General features: G+C 43.5%; 1 protein-coding gene across 1 annotated transcript; it reads left to right on the top strand.

Annotated features, from left to right (window-relative positions):
• Positions 1–393: 393 nt before the first annotated feature.
• Positions 394–9,318, top strand: GEM (GTP binding protein overexpressed in skeletal muscle). The gene is made up of 5 exons (XM_065629042.1): positions 394–489; positions 2,230–2,572; positions 5,735–5,811; positions 6,285–6,489; positions 8,171–9,318. The coding sequence occupies exons 2-5, from the start codon at positions 2,239–2,241 to the stop codon at positions 8,446–8,448; spliced, it is 894 nt and encodes a 297-aa protein (XP_065485114.1). The 5' UTR covers positions 394–489; positions 2,230–2,238; the 3' UTR covers positions 8,449–9,318.
• The last annotated feature ends 1,439 nt before the right edge of the window (positions 9,319–10,757 follow it).

Below are 10,757 nucleotides of genomic sequence, written 5' to 3'. Positions count from 1 at the left end.
AAAAGTTTTGTTCAGCAGGGGGTTAAGTGTGTTCTGCAGACAGAGAACATAACGCATTTACAGCATTTTATGCATTACCGAAACTTGTGACATTTTTTAAACATCATTAATTTTGATAATGTTTGAATGAAGAACTGAGTGAGACGAAAGAGCACTTCCCCCCCACTTTCCTGTTTTCATCGTGCAAGAACCAAACGTGTTTATTTTACTGGCAATATTGAGACAATCATATGATTTTGAGTAAGTCTTTTGAGATTGTTTGTAAGTTTTTGCTCTTCTGCATGTCTGCTTCCTCCCAGCTGGGGGCTGGCTGTTGTACGGAAAGGCCAAGCACGTCACGGAAAAGCCCTGTCTCTGATCAGATGGGCTTAATATAAACCAGGTTTGCTGAGAAAGAATTAAAGAGGCGGCCCCAAGGCAGGAGAGGATTTACTTTGGCCGAGCAGCCCGCCGAGAGAGAAGGGCAGCGCCAGCAGAGCCCCGGCAGAAGTAAGGCAGCGTCGGTCGGGCACAGACTTTGACTGTCGGTACTAGAGACCCAGGCAGCTAAACGCAATGTGGGGTATCGAAATCAGTTTGCACTTGGAACACAATTTGTCATAGGAACTCCTTTGGCTTTGTTTAATGAGGGATGATAATTTGTTAGAGGCGAAATCGTAAAGTGTCCATGTTTGTGACTGTTTAGCGAGTGATTGTTTATTGCAGGTTGTGAATTAGGCTCCGTTGTTTGGCTGAACTGAAGCTGGCTTTTCTCATCTGGTCTTTTCAGTGGGGAATCCGCAAGGAAAAAATGCATTTCAAAATTCAACCACAGTAAATAATTCATTATTTTGTGAAGCAGCTTTTGCTTGGTGCATGATTTCTGGTTTAGATATATTTCTTGTTGACAAAGTTATTGTGACTGGGACTATGCAAACAATCTTATTTTGCCACTCTGTCCTGTGCATCACAGAGAAAATATTGCGTATGTGGTAATAAGTTCAGATAGAGTGTGCTTTTTCTGTATATTTTTTCTCTGTCCTGCTGTGCATTTATTCAAAGAAGTTTAGAGGCAGTTTTGTGAGAAGAGGAGCAGTGATTTGTACCTATTGATTTGTTGCATTGTTGTGCTTTTTTTTATTCACCAGCTATTATTCGGGTTTGAAAATGGTCGGGTGCATTTTATGGACAGTTGTCCTATCTACTGTCATGGAGAACAGAGTTGAGAAACCTCAGATATATGGCAAAAAGCAAAATGTCTAAATAAATGTCACTTTGGGAACAGGAATGCATCAAAGTAACTTTCCTAAAAATGGTAGTTGTTGGCCCGTGAGAATGACATCACTGTCCTCTGCCTCCAGGCAAGGCAAAATAGAGTTTTCTGAGTAAAATATAATTAAGAGCTGTGCTTAGATAAGACAAGTGAACCTGTCTAGCTGATTGTGCAGCAAATGAAGTTGTTGATTTAATATCTGTAAATCTATGAGCTTTTTCTCCCAGTGCTACATGCTGTACTGACTAGACTCCGTAACTCCTCAGAAAAGCTGTTGGACTTGACTGTATTCTCCCTCTTGTCAGACAAAAAGCCACTGTCTGAAGCAGAGTCACTCTTTGTTAACCTTGCCGTAGACGAGACCCAAATCCACCCCACCATAGCAAGACGTGCTTGCGTGGCTCTTTCCTCATATCAGGGTTGTCTAAGTGTGCAGCGAGTGATTCTCTATTGCTTTCCCAAATGTTTGGGTCTTAACCGAGACAATATGAAAGATGCTGCACACCCAGCTGCACTGGGAGCTGGAAGCAACTGTGGCCGGTCCCTCTGCTTGCCCCCAGTTAAGCACAAAGGATGGGGACCAGTACCTGTGGGTGCTGTGTGTGCCGTAGGCTGCCTGTCAGCAGGGATGCAGCTCCCATGCAGGACAGCGCTGCTGAACGCAGGGACACAGCGATGCCTCCCCAGGGCTGGGCTGCACCTAGCACAGCCGTGAGCTTGGAAAGACTCAACAAAGATAGGATTTAGCATGAGAGGGTGGTATCATCCCTAGGAAAAAGCCTCTGACTCACTAACTAGAAATATTTCTTTGTGTACCAGCAACCACGAAAGAGTGGAGAAAGTCTCATTTTCTTTTGCTGTACACTAGATCCCTATGGGACAGCAGGACTTGTGCAGCCTTGAAGTTAATAAGACAGCGTTAATGCATTTCTAAATGTTTTGTAGGTAACGCTTGTGATTTCCCTATTTCTCACCAGGGGTAAAAAATGACCCTAAACAATGTTACCATGCGTCGCACCCACAACAGCAGTCTGCAGCAGCAGCAGCAGCGATGGAGCATCCCTGCTGATGGAAAGCATCTGCTGGTCCAGAAAGACTCCAATGAGTACAACCCGCAGAAGCGATACACCATCAATCCTGATGATTACTACAGAAGGAGCTGGTCCTCGGAGTCATCTGACTCCGTCATCTCCTCTGAGTCCGGCAGCAATTGCTACCGGGTGGTGCTGATCGGGGAGCACGGTGTAGGCAAGTCCTCCCTAGCCAACATCTTTGCGGGGGTGCATGACAGCATCGACAGCGACTGCGAGGTGCTGGGAGGTAGGTGTTTGTGCTTGCCCTGGGGCGTTTGTGTTTGTTCGCAATCAGCCCTGTCAGTAGTAATTGGCACAGAAAATCGGAGAGGCCGTTTAATCAAAAATTGAGGTGACAAACATTTGAAACTGATCACCAGAACAGATTCAACACATGCATCTCTCTTAAGAAAACAAGAAAGCAAAATAAGATGAGTAAGATACTCACCAACGATTGAAAGTCTCTGAAAGAGAAAAATTCAGATTCTCATGCTATTTCATTTCCAGTTACCTGTTGGAAGCTGCCTCATTCCTGCCTGTGATGATACTACAGAGGAAGCTGATTCAGCTTCCATGCTGGTCCAACATTTGTGTCACTACTAACTCCATAGGACCGACTCCAGCTTTCTGGGGAGTTAAAACAACTGATCATTCTCCTGGTCTACGAGAATGAAATGCTTACTAATAACATATAAAGAAAAAGCCACTGCTGAGTCCTTCAGTCACCTTCAAAATATTTGCCATTAGAAGTCATCTCAGCCATTCTGTATAAACACATTACCTCAGTGTAGGCTGAATGGAGTTTGAATAAAATACATCTCCTCCTCATTTAATGTTACTTGCACAGCATGGGTTCCCCCAGAGATAAACCAAAGGTCCTTCAGCAGTGTAGGAAAATTCCTATTGTCTGAACAGGAGGAAATGGCACAAGCTGTAGGGTTTTCTTTGATGCTTCCTCCTTGCTATCCTCCTCTGCTTTGTTTGGAGTTGCAACTTGGTCTTTAATCCCAAAGACCAGACCATGCAGAAGGTGAAGCTGTGGCACCGAGCCCTGAGCTATGCTGTGTGTGAGATGTTGATGTGGAAGGGTTGTGCTGCACCAGTCCGATTAGGAGAGGTTTCACCCAGGATTTTGTACAGCCCAGCACCAGGAAGGGTGGACCCGCATTCTCCTTGTTTGCTGGCGCAGACTGGGGACACACACAGATCCTTGTGCCTTTGGAGTTCCCCGTGGTGCAGTCACTCTGAGTCAGTTATTCAGGTGTACTTTGTCTCCAGCTTCTACCATCGTTTTTCCTGTAATCCCACCAGCTCCTCAGCCTGGAGTATCCCTGATGAAACATTTCCTAGTTCTACCCCAGCAAACTGGAGCAATTGGGCAATTGCACAATCAGTCATAAATACAGCTCATTTGCTTTGCACACCCCTGCCAGACAGATTTCTTCTCCTCTGTGCGAAGCTGTATGGTTTCCTCTTTCATTACACTCCCAGCAATACTGCTTGGAGTGTAAGAATGGCAGATTTTCAGGGCCAGCCCTGCTGAGGTATTGGAAAACTTGCAGTTGTTATATATTTCCTTTTTTTTTAGTGTCAGCTTTGAAATAAGCATGAGATGAACTAATTGCTCACTTTCAGTTTGTTTTATGTCCTGTGGAAGTTCCTTAGGATTAACTAAGATGCAAATAAGTGCTGAATGTGACCATTTGGGAATAATATTTTTGAGGAGTGTGATTAGGTATTTGCAGCCTGTGTGTAACAATGAAGAAGCAGTCCTCTGGATGTTGTCTTCTGGTATATATGAATCCTGTTCCCATCCAGATTCTTGGTCAGTTGAAGAAACTATTCTCCAAACGTTAGCTTGCAAACTGGAAATTCTGTTACAAGAGAGGATGGTTTCAGGGTAGCCAGCTCACAGAGGGAATACAACAGCTTTTATGGACTGGCTTTGCTACTGACTGTATGATTAACCTAGCCCATGAACGCAAGTATCATGCTATTGGACCTGCAGGGAAAATGCTCATCTTGAATAGCTTTGCCTTTTTCATCTCATGATTTTAAGCTGTGTCAAGCCTGTCCATTTTTGTGACAACCAATGATAGGACAAGGGGTAATGGGTTCAAGCTGGAACACAAGAGGTTCCACTTAAATTTGAGAAGAAACTTCTTCTCAGTGAGGGTGACAGAGCACTGGAACAGGCTGCCCAGGGGGGTTGTGGAGTCTCCTTCTCTGGAGACATTCAAAACCCGCCTGGACGCCTCCTGTGTAACCTCATCTGGGTGTTCCTGCTCTGCCAGGGGGATTGGACTAGATGATCTTTTGAGGTCCCTTCCAATCCCCAACATTCTGTGATTCTGTGATTCTGTGATTTTCATTTTATTTTAAGTGTGTAATATTTTGGTCTCATTATTTTGCATGGATGTAGATTCCTGGCTTGAAAGAAAGGCTCTGATCACAATTTATGGGAAAGTTCACTCCATTAATGCCCAAGAGAAATTTTATGAGGGAAGGGTTAAGACACAGTCCTATCTACAAGCATGGTTGGGACAGACCCCTTAAACACTGGGGTGAGAGGGGTGATTTTCTCAGAAGCCTGAAGCCTGGCATTTTTCGCTGACTAGCAATGCAAGACTAGAGACGGGTCTAAACCCCATATTGCTCATCCAAATGTGCCCAGGTTTGGGGGGAAGTTGGATGATCAGTATTTGAAGGAGAAGCTAGACTGAGATTTCGTGGCAAGGGTTGATCAAAGTTATGAGTGGGAGCAGCCCCCCCAGGTCTAAGCAGAACTTTATCACATGGTGTTTACAACTTAGGTATGCATTTTTGTGGCCTGGGTACAAAACAACTGCACTTTTGTGGGTTGTCGATTCGTTTGCTTTTTGACATCAAACGTAATGTGGGGAACCATGAAACAGGAGAGAACTAGGACGCAGCAGAAGCCTCATACTCTCTAAAACTCACCAGCTCTTGTCTCACAAACCCCTGTCCTCACTGGTTGGAGGCTGTTCGCTGTGTTGCTCTCTGCAGCGGTGACTGTTCACCCATAAACTGTCCCTGCTAAAGTGAAAGCAAATATTTTCCATCACTCAGCCTCACTGGACCCTGCTGCTCCCATGGGGCAAATGTTCAGCCTTTGCTTATTTCTTCCACTGATTCTATTTTCTCTCTCCCACATAGATAAAGAGAATATCAGCCAAAATCACGGACATTTAGTTTCCTGATCTTTCAGCCTCCTTTGTATATCAGGGAAAGGTTCAGTGCTGTTGGAAATGAGGAAAGAACTCAATGTGAGCCAGCATAAAATTTGGCCCAATAACTTGAACTGTGAACAAATTCTGCATATTGTTTTTTGTAATGTACATGATGCTACAAAATAATATATTACCATTTTTTCTGATTTTCTTTCCAGAAGACACATATGAAAGAACCCTGATGGTAGATGGGGAAAGTGCAACCATTATATTGCTCGACATGTGGGATAATAAGGTACTTTATTTTGTTCTAGTCAAATGCCAAAAGAAAAGTGCATATGAATGACTGCTAATATCAAAGATAGGTATCTTTTGGGAAAGAAATGTGTTTTCCATACTTCAACATTAGTGAGAATATGGGATTAACCACACACCAAGCCAAGCATGCCTAACAGCTCTGCAGTGTGAGCCTGAGAAGCAGAAGCCTTCTTTATTTTTTTAATGATAAAACAAGACATTCAAGCCATTTTCCAGACCATGTTCATTCCAGTCTAAAGCCAGCAAAATGAATGATTTGGGGCAACTTTTGCCCTCCTTTGTGGTGAAGTATTCATACCATCACCACATTGGAATTACTTTCAGTATAACTGTGATTAAAACCGTACCCATTACAGTTACAGCAGGAATGTATTTGGATTCTCTAATGTTATACTTTCTAAGGAAAATCTGATCTGGGCATAATGATGTCTGACTGTTTCCTTTGAACAGCGTGAAGGAGAATGGATTCGAGACCACTGCATGCAAGTGGGGGACGCGTACTTGATTGTGTACTCCATCACAGACCGGGCGACCTTTGAGAAGGCCTCCGAACTCAGAATACAGCTCCGCAGGGCACGCCAGAAAGAAGACATCCCCATTATTCTGGTTGGCAACAAAAGTGACCTTGTGAGGTGCCGCGAAGTTTCAGTGGCAGGTATGGAAAACTGTGAGGATAAAAATGACGTAAACGTTAAGAGTCACGTAGTGAACAAATGAACTACAGAGCTCTGGCTGAGGGAGAATGCTGTGATCTGGACTGGGCAATAAAAGGGCAATAAAACAGCAGAGGACTGGAACAGAGGGCAGAGGACTGGGAGGGGTCTGTTTGGCCCTTAAGCCTCCCTTGATAATGCTGTTACATGTCAGATAATCCCTTTCCTAAATTTATTAAGTACCATCATAAAGGAAGCTTGAATTTCTTCCCCTCTAGCTCCTTATGTGAGATGCCTGCAGTATATGATATCTCTGGTAGCTGGAAACACTTTGGGCTTCCCATATATGCTCATGCACAAGATTTTTAGCCCACTTTATTCTGCTGCCAAAGATTATCTCTTCATTTAACCAGTTCTCTGTCCTCCCTGATGAATTAAAGTTCCCTCTCACCCTTTGTTTTCCTAGTCTGGGCAGGAACTGTGAACCTTTCAGGAGAGGTCTCCTTGTTGCCTTACTTTGGGATGCTGAAACAGCTCTCACTGCTGCATTTATTTAAAAGTATAACCAACCTGTGCCACTCTCCCGAAGCCCGGGGGGCCCTAAGCCCATGAATAGGAATAGGGAGATTGCTGGGAAAACTGCTGCCAGCTCCTGAGCTCTGTAGTCAGTAATGTCTATTATTAGAGAGTCTTTCCTGAGGCTTAGGTGACATAACACAACACACAGCAATGCATCAGATGATCTCATCTTGGCCCACCAGAAACACAGGTTCCTCTGCTCAGTATTTTCTTCTTTCTGTTGCCATTTGGCTCTTCTGTTTCCCAAATGAGTGAGACGTTGTGTTTTGTTTTTTTTTTCCCCTTCCTCCACTGGGAATGTGCACAGTTCCTCTGGTCGCGTCACAGTTTGCCCAAGTGAAGGATTTGAAGTGAGATAGCTCATCGGGAGCCCAGGGATGTCTATTTACCTTTCTCTCTGCCCCACTTGAAAAATCCTTTGAAGGATGTCAGGTGCATTCATGTCATTTTAGTCATCCTGATGATAAGTTCACAGCAAGCCAGAAGACAGAATAAATTAGCTTGTGTGGAAAGACAGCTGTCATGTAATTAAGGATATGAATTATGATTTCAGATGTACCTCTAAAGCCATAAGGCATAGTTCTGCCTTTATTTAAGGGGTTTGTACATGTGTCTGTTTACGCCAAAGTTGCTACTGTCCCAAGACCCTGGTTTATGCCCACGACCCATGGAGGAGGCCGGGCTCTGCCTCCTGCGGTGACAAGAGCTGTGCTGTGTGCATGGAGGGTGCTGTCATCACCCTTTAATGTGACTTGAGGGAGTCTGCACATAGGATGACCAGGTGGTTTTGAGTCATTACTGACCTCTCAGCCTTTGGTGTCGCAGTGCAAAGTCGATCAGCCCCAGCTCCCTTAACAGCCGATGGCGGGAATGGGGATTTTCCAGGGGGGATTCACCCCGCCTTGCTGAAAAGGGAGTGTGACACAGAGCAGATGGATCATGGGCCAGCAGGCAGCACTGGGTGATTAAAGGCTTATCCGTGCCTATATTAGGCTTGAGGAATTCCCCCAGTGGCACGGGCTCCCTGCACATGGCCACCTGCGGCTGCTTTGCCTCCCCTCTGCTCGTGACACCCCGTGACATATCCACCTTGCGATTTTGCAGAGGGACGAGCCTGCGCCGTTGTGTTCGACTGCAAGTTCATCGAGACCTCAGCAGCTGTGCAGCACAACGTGAAAGAGCTGTTTGAAGGCATCGTGCGGCAAGTCCGGCTCCGGAGGGACAGCAAGGAAAAGAATGAGAAGCGGCTGGCGTACCAGAAACGGAGAGAGAGCATCCCCAAGAAAGCCAGGCGGTTTTGGGGCAAAATAGTTGCCAAGAACAACAAGAACATGGCCTTCAAACTCAAGTCCAAGTCCTGCCATGACCTATCAGTACTTTAAGAACGCTGGACTCTGCCAGAGCTTGTGGCATTTTGTGGACATTATCTAACTATGTCGTGGGACAATCCATCAATCTATATTAGATTGGGCTATCAAAGTGACTTAGGTTCACAGTTGTGATTGTGACGATACGTGCTGGCATAAGAACAGCACAGTGCATGGAAATATCTCTCTTCCTTTTCTTTGTCAGTAGTTTTAAAAGAAAAGTATAGACCAGAATGACCCAAAGTCATGCTGGGGGGTGTTTTGGAATATACCTGTTCTTTCTCCTCTCACCTTTGGATAATAGTGTAAGAATCTTGAACCATCATGACTTGGGAAGTGAATAGTACACTCCTTACTCTTTCTCCTTGTTATTATTATTTCCTTTCAAAAACTGTGTAAAGAATTGAGGAACTGACGGGGGATTTGTCCTTTGCCAGTCGGCTGGTCAGTCGTGAGCACCCACAGCTGAAAAACCTGCATTTTTGTAGAATAGTCACAAAGACACTTTTAAAAATTATTTCAAGGATTGGTTTCAATGAGTTTACACATCTCTTACTTCGGAAATATTTAAAGGAAAAATCTTGTAATCGAACCAATTTTCCTCTCTTATTTTCATATTATGGGACTATTTAAAAATCACAGCAAAATTAAAATTAAAGTGCAAGTTGTATCAAAGTGCATCAAGTGCAGGATGCCAAACCTTTATAAATCACCTGAGCTTTTTTAAGAAACCACACGGACTTCTTGTATCCAGCCTTGGCCTTTCTCTATGCCAGAGCTATGCTGTATTTATTGTTGTGCAAAATAACAAGCATTTTAATGTTGAGGGGAAATGTATTTATTACCAAGTTTCTTAAAAGAATAATGTTAATTTTATTACTGTTTTCTATCTAATATCTTTTTTTCAGATATGCAAGTTTTTACTTACATGCCTTGTAATAAAATAAATAAAATATATGACTGTATTTGAGCCTCAGTAGGAAATCCCTAAGACTTTTTTCAAGTTGAGAAGATATTTTGGATGCTGGGCAAGATTGTTACATGACAAGTACAGTGGGAATTCCGCACATCTCTGAACACAGGCTATTCAGCAACCTGGGATCACAAAGCAAGAATCATCCACAGCCCCAAAGCTATGAGTGTATGGTATCTCTCATGTGCAAATGGAGTTATGGTGATAGAGAAAAAAATAAATCATTCATAAAAAAGGTATTTGGCCCTAAGCCTGAAAACACTTTAGAAATGTAAGTAAGTACCCTTACCCCAGTTTCGGAGACAAAAAGAAATGAAATGCTACAATTCAGGGACAGCAAGCAGGTAGCTGACATGATATGCCTTAATCCTCAGTTATTGTCGGGCAGAATTTTGTTATTTTCCTCCTGACTCTGCTGGGTTTTGTGGGTGCTGCAGAGTTCAGGGTAGAGGTACAGTTAGCACATTTTGCCCACATAGGGCTCAGAAAAGCCAAATCTCCAGCCTGGCAGCTCATCTTCCTTGAATATGAAGACAACCAAATGTGACACTAATAAGATGAGAATGGGGCTCCCCACCTTAGGCTGCGCAGCTTTCGTGCACCAAATGCTCCAGAAATGAGTGAGCTTGATGAGTGTTTGCCCCAAACTGAGTCTGCTGAGGGGATGAGTTTTAGCAGTTCTCTGGGGGTAAAATATGTCACAGGATGACTCTCCACTTCTGTGGTATTCAGATCTCCCTGGAAGGGAGTTCCTGATCTAGAATAAACTGTTGGCAAGCACAGAAACAGCATTTTGAATAGAGCACAGATTTTGAATCAACGCTCTTGAGTTGGATTTTGAACTAATGCTTTTGAGTTGTCAGCATGCAACTTAAGGTTGACCCAGAGCAGTCTAGAGAATGATACTCATTGTGATACCAGTTTTCAGAACTTTTAAACTCTCAGAACCTTTTGCCCATTCAAGAATGGAAACAAAATCACACAAATTAAACAAATTTTTAAGATTATTTTTAAGAACTGAAAGTATAACCGAAGACAACCAGTGTATGTCCTTAGTGTGTTTTTATCTGTCGAGCTCTGGACTGAACAAATCTAAACCCCAAGCAGGTTTTGAAGAAATCGGAAATGTCCATGTTGATCACAAAGCCTTTAAGGGTAAAAGCCATCCATGTTCACAGCATCACTGGATGCATAAACAATATTATAAAAATTTCATGTTACCTAGTAAGTTTTCATACCCTTACTCATCTCTTTCCACTCCTTCCCAGGATAATGAAATTTCCTTCTAAAAGTTATGAATTTTTAAAGAAAAAAACAATGTCGTAGGCCCATTCCCTGGAGCTGCCACAAG

The sequence above is a fragment of the Caloenas nicobarica genome, chromosome 2 (assembly GCF_036013445.1).
Source record: "Caloenas nicobarica isolate bCalNic1 chromosome 2, bCalNic1.hap1, whole genome shotgun sequence".
Taxonomy (NCBI): Eukaryota; Metazoa; Chordata; class Aves; order Columbiformes; family Columbidae; genus Caloenas; species Caloenas nicobarica.
The sequence above is the reverse complement of the archived record's forward strand: the minus strand, read 5'-3'. Positions and strand labels throughout refer to the sequence as shown.